The sequence below is a fragment of the Halichoeres trimaculatus genome, unplaced genomic scaffold, assembly GCF_033239565.1.
Source record: "Halichoeres trimaculatus isolate MK-OKI-2021-1 unplaced genomic scaffold, fHalTri1.1 fHalTri1_scaffold_14, whole genome shotgun sequence".
Lineage (NCBI taxonomy): Eukaryota > Metazoa > Chordata > Actinopteri > Labriformes > Labridae > Halichoeres > Halichoeres trimaculatus.
This window is the reverse complement of record NW_027437192.1, coordinates 31,934,702-31,948,190: the sequence shown is the minus strand read 5'-3', so window position 1 is coordinate 31,948,190 and position 13,489 is coordinate 31,934,702. Positions and strand designations below refer to the sequence as shown.

General features: G+C 39.2%; 1 protein-coding gene across 7 annotated transcripts in view; it reads left to right on the top strand.

Moving 5' to 3' along the window:
* The window catches only part of phactr4a (phosphatase and actin regulator 4a), a 68,373-nt gene that overhangs the window by 18,546 nt on the left and 36,338 nt on the right, over nucleotides 1-13,489 (top strand). For 2 of the 7 annotated variants that reach the window (XM_074686724.1, XM_074686725.1), the window contains exon 3: nucleotides 2,468-2,512. In XM_074686724.1, the coding sequence (XP_074542825.1) occupies nucleotides 2,500-2,512 (13 nt within the window). In that variant the 5' untranslated portion in view covers nucleotides 2,468-2,499. Of the gene's footprint in view, nucleotides 1-2,467; nucleotides 2,513-6,805; nucleotides 7,125-13,489 lie in introns of those variants that run through there. The other 5 variants (XM_074686729.1, XM_074686722.1, XM_074686723.1 and 2 more) reach the window with 5 other exon arrangements.

Sequence of the window (13,489 nt, the reverse complement as noted above, 5' to 3'; positions counted from 1 at the left end):
TGCTTTGTGGGGCAGGCTTTAAATCAAATACTGCAGACTTTTGTAATTAGTCCGATGAAGAAAGACTGAGCTTTGGTCTGATCTACTTTTGGTCTTTTGTCTTGTGGGATATTTTTTTTTCCCTTTTAATTTCAGAAAACTTCAGAATGAATTCACTCTGTTTGTGAACTAGTTAGTGCAGTGTTTTGTTCTTGGATTACACAACAAAGCTTTTGTTCAGCTTCCTCCTGGACCCTCATTAGCTGCACAGAGCAGCCTGTTTATCACAGCGCTCTGAGAGACTTCCACTGGGAAAGAATGAAGTTCCAAAGTTTTTACTCTCCAGAACCACTGTTGTGATTTCCTGGCAGTGCAACTTAAGGATCAGCTGATCTGGGTTTGGTGAATTCATGGAGAGTTTCTATGGTGGTTTTAAAGTGCCACTTCTGGATTCATAGTTGTGCAATTTCATAACCTGTGACATCATTTTTAGGTTATTTCCCTGGCTTTTTCTGTCTTTATTTAAAGAGGACAGGGCAGTGGGAAGAGCAGGAAATAGGGTGAGAGTGACATTAGAGAGGCCACTGATTGGAACCCAGGCCACCCACTAGAGCTAACCTCAAAGGGCATGTGACCTAAACTGCTACACAATCCTGGGAGCGCCCCTGTGTTTGTGATTTTTTTTTTTCTCACAGACCTCACAGAGCACCAAGCCGAATAACCCCGCAACAGCAGCTTGGATAGCAAACTGATGTATTATAAACTTGCTTCATTACATGTTACAAATCACTAGGGCTGTAACCAACCATTATTTTAATAGTCAATCTGCTGATTATAATATTTTATTTGGTTTGGTTTTTCCGTTAATCAATAGATTTGACATTAAGCATACACCTTATTTCTTCTGTTCTCTTTATTCAGAAAGTAGTGTTTTTCACAAATACTGTGCCAACAGTGTAATAAAACACTAATAACAGTTGTTTAACAGTCTTCAGTAATCCGGTGCGAAAGTCCACCGGATAATAAAGAATAAAAGCTCCATACCCAGGAAGTGTGTGACAAACAGTGAGACATAAATCTGGTTGTCTCTGGTTGATTATACACAGACAGCATTAAAAAACAGGTAAATGGGCAAATATATATATATATATATATATATACACATATATATATATATATATATATATATATATATATATATATATATATATATATATATATATATATATATATATATATATATATATATATATTATAGACCAAGGGTTCTCAACCTGTGGCTCTGGAGCCTCATGGGGCCGTTTGATTCCTTAGCAGTGGCTCCTTGTAGCTTTAAAAAAATATTATTGAAATAAAGAATTTTTATTTTTCTTATACAGTATTGCTGATAAAACACAGTGGCACAAAATAAAATCAAAAATGTGTAAAATTTTTGCAAATATTTAAATTTAAGTTTTATAATCTTTGATTTAGTTTTCTGCGCATTTTTGATATATCATCATTTTTGGAAATTTTTGCAAATTTTAAAGAATTAACACTTTTTAAAAAAAAAATAAACACAAATTATTTAAAGTCCAATAAAATTAGTTTTTTTTCGCAAATTTTTGAAATTCCATTTCTTTCATTTTTGCAAATTTCCAATTTTTTTATATGTTTAAATAAAAAAAAACAAGATATCAAAAGTATAATTGTATATTGAATTGAAAGTAAAGGTTGCAGACCCCTGTTATAGACAATAAAAATACAATGATAGCACCTTTATTAATAGACTTCAGTTTTTCATTGCAGCTCAACAACTTGCTTTTTTTCTCCCTTTCTTAAAAAGAAAACAAAAGAAAACACAATTTACTCATACGGTGCTGGTGGACCACTAGTGGTCCACAGACCACAATTTGAGAAACACTGATCTAATTTAGTGCTTAACATACAAAGTGTATTTATAGGTAGGGCCATAATAATATAGCCCTTAAAGACAATTTGCTTTAAACTCTGTATCAGCAACAGATGGGTGATGTCACAGAAACGACAATGCAAACAAACAAAACAAACAAATGTTACCTTACTGTTACCTGAAGGAATACTGTTTAGTAATATCAGATTAACAGGAGGACAGACACTGGGGAGTTTGAGGATTGAGGACAAGTTTATCGGGAAGGTTCATCTGGCATGACTGAATAAAGGTGTAAAAACAGAAACTTTTTAAAGATAAAAACTCAAGTTTTCCATTTGACTGAAACTCTTTGGTCCGTCATCTGAGGAACAACTTGATTCTTTTCCAAGTCTGAAGAAAACCATCATCCCCATAAACCGAGCAGCCAAAGATGGTGGGATCAGTTCATCCTTTTAGCACTTTTGTGTCTGTCCGTCCAACAACAAGACAAGCACAGTAATTGATTGAGAAAATGAATTTGACACATTTATTTATTTTCTGAATGTTTGAAACCGTCTCAAACATTTCTTCAGGATGCAATCTGCTCTTTTGTTTCAGGAGCTGCTGCCTGCTGAGTTCTACTACCTGTGATGGAAAATCCTGGTAAGAGAACCCCCTTTCATTTTCTGTTCATCACTTCTGTTTCAGAAAACAGTCTGTCAGTTCATCTCCAGTTTTACATTTTAGAAGTAGATGTTGGTGGAAGTGAAACTGATGTTATCTCAGCTACAGTATCATGGCATCATGATGACACAGAGTATTGCATCAACAAAGCACAGGTTGCACACAGAGCTGTCTGTTTAGAGGGTGGGCCCTGTGACTCATCGTGCTGTCTGATTGGTTGACACTCAGAGGACACACCTGTTTGTCACCTGAGCTGGTTTATCTCACTGCTGCTCATGGCCGCGTGTCTATTTCAACACTGAACCTGTTCACCAACAACAGCGAGGTGTAGTTTACACTCAGCAGGCTCAGAGGAATTTTTTTGTTGAACTGTTGGAGTACATTTGCTACATTTACATCAATGGCCGTCCAGTCTGAATTAATCTGTGAGTATTAGATTTCTGTCTTTTGTTGGGTTTTGTGAAATTTGAGCTCCTTTTATTGAGTTAAATGCCCTTGTTCAGTGGCTGAATATCCTGTGCTGAAACTGTAGCTGTAAGGTTCTTGGTTTGGTTCAGCTAAGGCCAGCACAGATCAGGGCATGGCTTCATTATCACCTAATAAGAAACTATAGGATTAAAGAAGCTTGATCTGCTTATCCATGTCCAGTCTCTGGCTGAGCTGAACTTCCTCTGGAAACTGGGCTTCCTCTTTGGCTCTCCTCTTTACAGGATGAGTTTTTAATACTGATGTGGATAAAATAGAGACGTTACATTGACTTTTATTTTGATCTGAGGGGGAAAGTCATCCAACATGTCTTCTCATGTTGAGTTATTTTTAGTGTTTGTATGTTTTTTTCAGTCGTGATGATATATGATTGGCATCTTTCTGAGTCATCACGTTTATTTTTGTACTTCAGCTGGGTTTCATGTTGTGTTTATGACGAGTGTTTGTCTCCATCTACTGCTGCTCGATGGAAACACTGAGCAGGAAGTTTGTGCCGTGTTGACTCATGAGATAAGAGATGTGAGAGGTTGAGGTCCGTGTTTGTTTGTTTTTCCAGGAATGTTGTCCTGGTCACGTTGTTGTACCCAAACACTGACTGTGGTCTTTGCATTCCACAAATTCCTGTGTCAGAGTTCTGCTCTGAAGCCCTGATCGGGCTACAGGGGGAGCCACTGTGAGGTCAAGGACAGGCTCATGAAGAGTGAGGGGAAACACTGGACAACCTGTATGTCATATACCATCAAATTAAAGTCAGATTATCTTGAATAGAGAAAAGATGACACAAAGAGATTGTTTTGATTCTTTTGTGTAAAAAGAAAATAAAATTCCCTAAAAAAGGACAAATTAAAAGAATAAAAATCATTTCTTGTAAGGAAAATAAAACATTTTAATGCTGAGGTGATAATGTAGGAAATAACTTTCACCTTATACGAAAGGTATTTCCCTACTTTTTGTTGGACATCATCTTTATTGTAACCAAAGTGTGTCCAGACAACAGGCACTAAATTACTTTTGGGTACAAGCTGTTCATGTTGTGACCTGCCGAGTCCTGCCAAAACCAAACTTTAGTCCGATAGCAAAGACATTAATTGTTAACAACCGTCAGGGCTTGGTATTGCTTAGAACCTCACGATTTGATTGGATTTTGATTTTTTAGATTGTGAACGGATTCGGTATCAATTTTATTCCATTTCATTTGATATTAACTTAAATGCTTTGATTTTTAATTTTCATGCCCACGTGAACATACGTGACATGTAACCTCACATTTTGGAGCATTAAGCAATCCAAACGGCAGACTTTGAAGGTGAAGGAGTTGGCGTTATGCTGCTGCTCCAATTTAATATCAATTCGGAAGATTTGCTGAATCAATATCCAATTGGAAGAGGAAATATTGCGCTGCATTGATTCATCAATATTTTTACCCACCCCTAACTGTCAGGGCAGTTTTCCAGCAGTTAGAAGCTCTAAATGTTGGTTTTTTAATTTATTTTTCTATTAATCGCCCAACCCTTACTTGGATCCCCTTTTTTACTCAGCATTTGATGCTGAATGCAAAATGTAGTAAGGTATAAAACTTCCCACAAAGAATACTTAAAGAGGACATATCATGCTTGTTTGTCCTTTTCACTATGCCAGACTAGGATGCCTGTAAAGCATTTCTGCCCTCAGTACAAGTCATTTAGTTCCTTCATTGCCCCACAATAGCGTTCTCACTATCCTCATTTTAGGCCATTCTGAAGATCTCGTTGAAATGCTCCATTTCCAGAATGTCCTCCAGTAACCTCGCAACGTCACAGCCCTTTGTGCTCTGATTAGTCAGTTCTATCAGAGGGGCGGAGGGGGTAGAGCCAGGGGGCGGTTTTTGCAGCATGGCAGTATTTACAAAATCACCACATTGAATGGAGCAGACCGAGCGAGTTTGCTGTTTGCCAAAACTTCACCATAAGGCATTGATAGCACTAATAAAATGGCAGAGTGTAGGATATGTCCTTTTGTATTGGACACCGAGTCAGACCCGGACGGTTCTGCAGCTCAGGAGGAAGAAAATCCACCTGGACACAGATCATCTCAGGACGCTTCAGTGTGGTGAGTCAAACCAGTACTGTAACATGTATAGTTTATAGGTGGAAATATAGGCAGACTTCACCAATAAACTATTTCTATAACAGGGCTCCATCCTGCTCCTTCACTTTTCTCTGTCTGTTTTATCCATCATGCTGAAAGTGTAGCCTAAAGATCGCCTCTACCGTCAGTTTGTCACTATGTTATTACCGCAGCATTATTGTGGTCCAGGCTCACAGTGCATGTCAGAACAAGCATGCAAATATCACAGTCTCACAAGTATTACGACGTCTGCTAAAACTACAGTGTTTTATCTGCTAATTCACCATGTAAAGCCGAGCTGCTCAGCCGAGCAGAGTTCCTGCATCCAGCATCTGAGGGGGGATACTCGGCTCTTGGTGGGTGTATCCCTCAGTGGCGGTTGTGTGACTAACTGACATCACAGAGGAGGAGCTGCTTTATCAGATTACTCCAATAAAAAGAAAGGATCCTCATGTCGTCACGAAGGTCAAAATCTCACGGCCAAATGGCAATGACCTATTTTCAGAGGCATCAAATCTCGTTCTAGGATATCAGAAAAAAATACAATATCTCATTTTTTTTTAATTCAGGGGGTGCAAGGTCTTGTTTTCAAATGTATTATATTATATGTAAGTATTAAATCAGGGATCAGCACGATATGTCCCCTTTAAGTATTTAAAAATGCTTGTTTTAAAATCTACTCAAAAAGCTACTCAATCACAGTAAATGGAGAAAATTAGATAAGTTACTTCCACCTGTGCAAATGGAAGAAGCAGCCGGTGTAGAAAAGGGAAACAATGTTGGTTTCACTCAGATACATTCTGATGCTGTGGAAGAGTGTGTGTGGGATACTTGGGGAAAAACAAAGCTGTAAATGTATTTAGGCTGCCTGTATGGATGAGGGCAACTGTATGCTCCGGTTATGTTATGATATTAAATACCGTTTGACAGTATTTTTTAAATCAGGGTTCGTAAACCACATTTCTCTGGACGAGTGTTAGATTTCTAGCATCCTTGTACCTATTTGCAAAGTCTTTGAACAATGATTGGAATTTTGTCCTCTCCTCAAAATGCCATCACCTCAGTGTGGCATGTTTTTCACTGTCATGAAATCCTAAATGAGAAGCAGCGTGAGTGCTTCCTGTAACAAGATTTCATTTTTTTCATTAGAAACTACAGATTTAAATGTCTTGAATTCCATAACGAATTCTACTTATGTCTCTTTGTAAAAATGTGTGAATAAACCTTAGGGAGGCTGAGATAAGGAGAGATCTAGCTGTTTAACAGATTTGTTATTGGGTGGCACATGTGCTCAGTGGTTTAAAAGGACAATCCCTGGAGAGTCACTGGACACCTCTGCTGTGTCACTTCCTCTTCTCTGGCTTTGAGCTCCACCTTGGCTTGACTCACCTTCCACTTCTCAAGTTACTTCATCCCCGCAGGGCCCGCCCCCTGGCCCGCCCCTCATCCTTCAGGGAGTAGTGTTTTGTCAGTGTGTGTGAAATGTTGCTAGTGGGGGGCCCACCACATCCCTCAAGGATTGATGGCTCGCTCGGCCAAACCTCAAAGCCCGCCTGCGGTGAACTTTGCCCCTGAAAAATCTGCACTCAGGAATGAAAGGCATTTAAGACTGCGGGATTACCTTATTGGTGTACCTCACATGTGAAGTCAGAGCAGCAAGAAGGGAGGGACCTAAGAAGTTAGCCAGCGAGTGTGTTTGTGTTTTAAAGCAAAAGAAGGGAGGAGGGAGAATGTATCAGCCAGACTGAAGGGAGAGACGGAGGGCGAGACTACAGAGGGAAGACAGACTGAGCGACACAAGCGAGCAGCCCAGACTGTCTTCAGTTACGAGAGCTCTGATGTCTGCTTCCAGAGAAGCCAGGTAGCTCTAGGTTTTCCTCTCCTGCCGTGGGCCTCAGGAGAGGCAGGGCCCGGCAGGCCAGCAGGGACAGGAGCTGTAGCATGGGACAGAATGCAAGCAGTGAGACAGTGGCCCAGCAACCGGCCCACAACATCACGGGTGAGTGTGGAGTCCTTGGTTGCTGTGAATGTTTGATTCATGGAGCTGGTGTGGGTTTGTGATTTTAATAAATCAACAGGTGGAAGCGTTGTCGTTCTGAGCAGATGTTTGAAAAGTGGAGAGAAACTGTACGGCGGCAGGCTCAGACAGGTGTACAAGAATGTATGCAGATGGAATGTGGTGATTGTGAAATACACAAACTGCTCTCTGTCTGATGCAGGGCTCATGTCTTAGCAGAGGCTGTTTGAAAACAACATTTGGGGGGTTGTAAGCATGACGCCACTGTGGTTTTACCACTCAGCAATGCTCTGAAGTCAAAGTGTAGTCCTTTCAGTCTCTTTGGTTAAGCTAATACGTTAAACTTTCAGAACCTGTTTGTCAGATGCAGGCTCCTGTCTTCACACACGCATGCTTCCCTTTAATAACACAGCCTGCAGCTTTTGGAATTCAGTGTCCATGTAATACACAGGCCACCCACTGCCTGTCACCTCTTTTCTGAGGAATTTCACAGCCTCTCATTTGTTGGATGTGTAGGTTATGGTCTAATGAAGGGCTGGCTGCTATGACATAAACATGATTGATGTATAATTTGAACATACTGCCAGTTTGAAGAGCAGCCTTATTATTAACTGGATAACTGGATATGCTTGGCTGTTGAAGCTATCCATGATGATGTTCAGACTGTTTCTGTCCCAGCTTTAAAGATGCTATGAGAATTATCTGTTTTAACTGGACTGCCTCACCACCTTCTGGCCCAAAATCTCAAACACACTGTCATAAATTACTTTTACTGAGGTGTGTGATATAAACAATTTTTCTTTGTTAAAGTCAACTTTTTACTGGATACAGTGTGCCAAGGCAAGGTATTTATCAGTACAGTTACGTAGCGCTACAGTTTAAAACACGACATTAAGCAAACATTGTATCAGTCGGCTGTATGTAGTGCTATCGGCAGCCCAGTGCCCTGACGTATCTGTAGGCTAATGTGAAACACTGTCAGTTTGTTTGTAGTTTAGCTTAGCTAGCAGCCCAGTGCTCTAAGACATGTCTGTAATATGTAACGTTAGTGAATCTTGGTTATGTCCTGCCAGTCATCTACCAATCAGAGCTAACCTAACCTCACTCTTTATTTATTGATAGACTCTCAAGTTTGAACAGACCACTGCAGAGTTAAGCTCCTGTGTTAGCCTTTAGCTCGTGCTCTATCTCTCTCCTGTTTATCTTTCTTCTGCTGTAATGTTCTTTTTCTGTCTGACAGTTAGGCTCCAGTGTCCACCATCACTACAAAATTAATCACAGGAATCGTTTTCAGCCGATTAATCAATCGGGCCAATTGATCAATCAGGCTGATTATGCTTGTCACCGATTAATCAACATCGGCCAAAATGTAGCCGATTATAAAAAATTTTGCTCCACGGAGATTCTGTCACTCCTGCTCCTGTGTCTCTGTGTGTTAGGCTGCACACTGCCCAAGTGCCTGCCCCCTCTGTCCACCATTATCTAATGTAAAACTTCTTACATTAGATAAGTTTGACTTCTTTACTTATTATTTTTGTTTACAGCTTGTTCTTATTTATCATTGGTTTACACTACAGTTCTTCTGTTGACAGTTTTATAATTCTAGTTCCATGGTTTGATTTAATAGTGTTCTGTCTCTGTCTTGAATCATATGGGTATTATAATAATTTATGTTCATATACAGTATATTTCCTGTGTATATCAATTAATTTATTATATATATCAGCCGATATATCGGACACCGGCCGATATATTGGATATCTGCTTTATTTTGCCCCCAGTATGGGTATTGGCACTGGCCCCAAAAATCCCATATCGGTCAGGCTCTAGTTTTCAGCAAAGAAAAACACAGATCTCTCTTCTCTCTACTAAACTTTAACAGCCAGGGTGGTGTTGTCATAGAAACCTAGAGGTGCCATTAATCAATCCGATCCTGCTCGACCCGATCTGAAAGCTAAGAAGTAGCCATTTAAAATAACCTGTAAGCTGTAATATTGGCACTGATAATCTCATTTTAAAGTTGGATTAGAATAAGGCATTTATCTAGAAGGGAGACTTTTTCAAACTCCATACAGCTGCATGTTGTAGTCCAGGGTTTTTGTGCTAACACTTTCAGCACACTTGCCTATGGAAACAAGAGACTGGGGGATATCACCCTTCAGAGAGTATTTTTGCCTCAGGAGTGCCACTCTGTGAACTGGTGTCAACACAGGGTGTCATGTGATTGGCATGAGTCATGTGGACCTCTTGACCAAACGACTGCTGGGTCTTGCATTAGTGGCTCACAGCGAGTGTAGGTTTCATGTTTTGCTTTGGACAGGCTGAACATTTACAGAAGCTCTCGTTGTTGCCACAGTCTCAGGTTTTGTTTGAACAGGCTTCCCAGCTAAGAGTGGCTTTATAAAAGCAGGGTTAGCCCCAGGTCTGTTAGCTTCCATCCAACAGCTGTTGGAGGTCCGTCCCTTTTACTCTCTGGTTCTTCTGTAAGAAGCAGCCGTCTCAGCTTGTCACCACATCAAACTCTGTCTCAGTTCGAGCTAAACCACATCTGTACCCTCCCAGTTTACTACCAGCCCACCCTTCCCAGTTTAACACGCACTGGAGTCTGTGTTATGTGTCAAAAATAGCTGGGAGTTGACTGACCTTTGTCGCCTGCATTTTAGCTCAAGAATTCACACATATGTTCAACAGCCTGCTGTACTTCATAGAGTGAGATCACAGTAAACACTTTATAGAGAAATACAAGGAGCAGCATGAGTTCGATCTCTGACAACCAGCATTTCAATAAATATGCTTTATTAAATAGTTTTTTTTTTTTTTTTTTAACTTAAGCACAGGAGTCAATCTGCAAAATAAGTTCAAAAAGTTAAACTCAAACTTTTTTTAATAATACTTTATCAAAGTAGAGCTATCTATACATTCAGCATTTACTTAACAACATAAAGTTACATTAACAATCGACAAAGCACACTTTGCTCTTTAAGGATTTATTTAGGCCTGTCACCATAACAAATTTTGCTAGATAATTTTCCAAAATATTATTGCTGATAAACGATTTTATTGTCAATATTATTTTGATTTTTTTTTCCATTTTTTCATTGATGTAATTATGATAAATGGGATAATAAAGTGAGTACACCATATCAAAAGCAAGAAACTTTAATTTCTTAAGAGTATTTAACTGTAATTAAAAGGTCAGGATCTTTTAAATAAAATAAATTAAACAAAAAATATCGTAAATTTAACAAACAAGAAAGAGAAAAAAATACAATGAAAATGAAATGGACTCTCTTTTAGATAAAAATACATGTTAATGAAAATAATTAATACTAATCAAAAACAATTAAACATAGACCCTGTCTCTAAAGAAAAAAACGAAACTCCAAAAAAAAAAAAACAACAACAATAAAAACTATAGTCTAAATAAAAGGGAGTTTATACAGTTCCTGAATTGTTTGTAGCATGTACTTTTTCCCAGTCAATCCGTACTGTCTGTCAAACATTTTTAACATTTCTGGCTTTCAACCGTATTGAAGGGCTGCATTTCTTTGGCAACATAGCTGTCTTTGAGCGCCCACCATTTGGTGCTTTTATTTCTATTTACTTTGCAGACCAAAAGCCTCAGTAAGAGCGGATTGTCAAAGAACAAGGCTCCGCTGCACCTCCCCTTCTTCTTCGTCGCCACTATTTTCAAACAAATGCGACATATCAGCTCGTTGGTGTTCATGAGCTCGCACTTTGTTCATTCTGACAAAAAACAAAATATTCCCACACTGGGACTGTTGCAGGCGGCTTAAGAACCGTATCTTTGGTGCCATCACTCATATTAGCGTGTGTTTCCTCCTTACCCCTCAGGACGCTCGCTTCAGCTCTCTCCGTTTGTACGCGCGAGCAGCCCTGTCTTCAACCCAAAGATCGCATTTTTGACAGATGCTCACTCCGCTATAAATCCGCTAGAGAATCTATGCACCCACGTGTTAGGAAAGATAGACGTAGTGAGCCATCTTCTCATTCAGCCTCTTTGGTCGAAAGAGAGGAGGAAAACAAACATGCATGCACGTGTCAGTTTATCGAGGCTGGCAAACTTACCGAGGACGTTTTTATTTATTGTTCGGTTCATTGATTTATTGATTATCGTGACAGGCCTAGATATAATGCTTTTCTGGTTATTAGAAGATGAAGCTAGAGCACAATAATTATGTTTAAAGAAACAAATCAACATGTAGAGTGTTGTTGTGTTTTTTTGAGTTACTGCTTTGTACTGGCATTTAGTTGGTCCTTTTAATCACCAAGTAAATTTACAATACAAACCAACCTACCAGTAAAGACAGCAGTATTAGACAAGCTAGAAAAATGTCTAAACTTTGCTTTCTGCCTTTAAAGAGATCAATTTGGCTGCTGTTGGAGTTCAGCTCATATAAAAACAAAAAGCTCTCTATTTGCAGGGGTTCATTAATAACTTTTGAATTCCAACCCTTTGTCAAAAACAAGCTGACTAAGCAGACATATTTTGTTGAGTAAATGAACCATCAAAGATCCCTTTGCAGCCTTTACAATCTGTTTCTAAGATGCAAGCTAAGTCATAAACTGAGGCTTTTTCAAAACACTTGCTAATACACAGTGCTGAACAAGTTTCATAGAGTACCTGTCATAACAACAGAGAAAACATCCAGCATAATGAAGTGCTTCAAACTGAGTCCATGTTAGTGAGCCAGCACACTGGAATTCTGGGAGAAGTTAAAGATTAATCAGGAACAACAAACAACCACTGAAAAAACTTCTGTTCAGGAATGCAAGCCAACAACTGCAATTTGGTCATCAAAAATAATCATGTGCTTTACTTTTTTTCTTTTTTGAATTCAAAAATTCTTAGATAACAACAATAAGTATTTTAGAATTAAAGATGTGAATTAGGCTTGGACATACTGCCTGATTAACCACTGCAGAAACATAAAATAATATTTTGATAATGAGAAATATTCTGTTAATTTAGGCAGCAGTGACAAACACCTTACACTGGGTGGTGGTCCAACACATTTGTTAGCACTTTGTGTGGTTGAGAACAAAATCAGAGCAAAAAATGGGAGCCAACAATCCCTATTTAAAATGCTCATATACCAAACAAACATGGCCGACATGGAAGGTCAGTGATTTAACATCATTATTAGTAAATAGAAATACACACAGAGTGAGGAATGTGAAATATGTAGCTTTCTAATATGATGTCAAAGAATTTGACCTGCCAGTGTGAAGTGTTTTTTTTAATCTGCCCCCAGTGGAGGTAAATGACACTAAATGCAGAGACACAAAGGATTAATCAAATAGGAGGTCAAAGCTGAAGACTGCAAATTTTTCTATTCTGTCATGAGAGAGAAAAAAAGAAAGAAATTAAAACATGTGCCTATAGAAATTAGACCTGGCAGTAGCTATTTGACTTAAAAACAGGGATTCAGTTTTCCTATATACAAAACGTGGATATAAAATAACAATCCAGGATGTCCAGACTAAAAGTGCGTATTTTCAAACCTCTACATATTCTTATGTTGCACAAATCCCTGAATCTCTTTATAAACTACACACTACAGGATTTTAAAAATCTTAAAAGATTCTGAAACCGGGTTGTATCTCACACATAAGGAGAATCTTCACAGATCATCTTCTCTTAAATCTTAAGCACACTCTAACAACAAGATTTGAAAATACTGACCAGCACACACTACAGGATTTCACCAAGATTATTTGACCAGAGAGAGTGATGCACCACATGAGCTCAGTTGTTTGATCTGAGGTTTTTAGTGCACTGGTGGGACAGGAGGAGAGAGAAGCAGAGCTGTCTGCAGCGGTGCCTTTCATCCATTACGCGCACGCAGAGGGACAGAGGTGAAACTGTTGCTGTATCAGCCAATAATGGCATGATCTCACACCCATCACTGATTAAACAACAGTTTGCTACTGAATAAAATGGCGTGGTTATGTGTTATTTTTAAAGACATTATTGAACTGTCTCGAGTGGGCCAGTGGAGCTGACCCGGAGTCTTTCAGTTGCACTTTGAGCCTGCGTTTGTTGTCTATTGTCCGGTCTCTGGGGCTCTTTCTAATTGGCTGTTGTCATCCTCAGTGAGAATGAATGTTGTAATCATCCAGGTAAATAACAAACATGTTTAAAAATTATTGGGGCGGCTCCAACAAGTCTGTGAGACGATCGTGGGGCTAAAGATTCATCCGTCAACCACTCACACTAGAAGATAATCTTTGCCGAACGTCGGCCGATTTTAGTCCCTGACTTGATTTCTTCCCCGATTGTCAGGGGGACCGAATCTGGGTTAAATCGGGGCGAGAATCCTGTA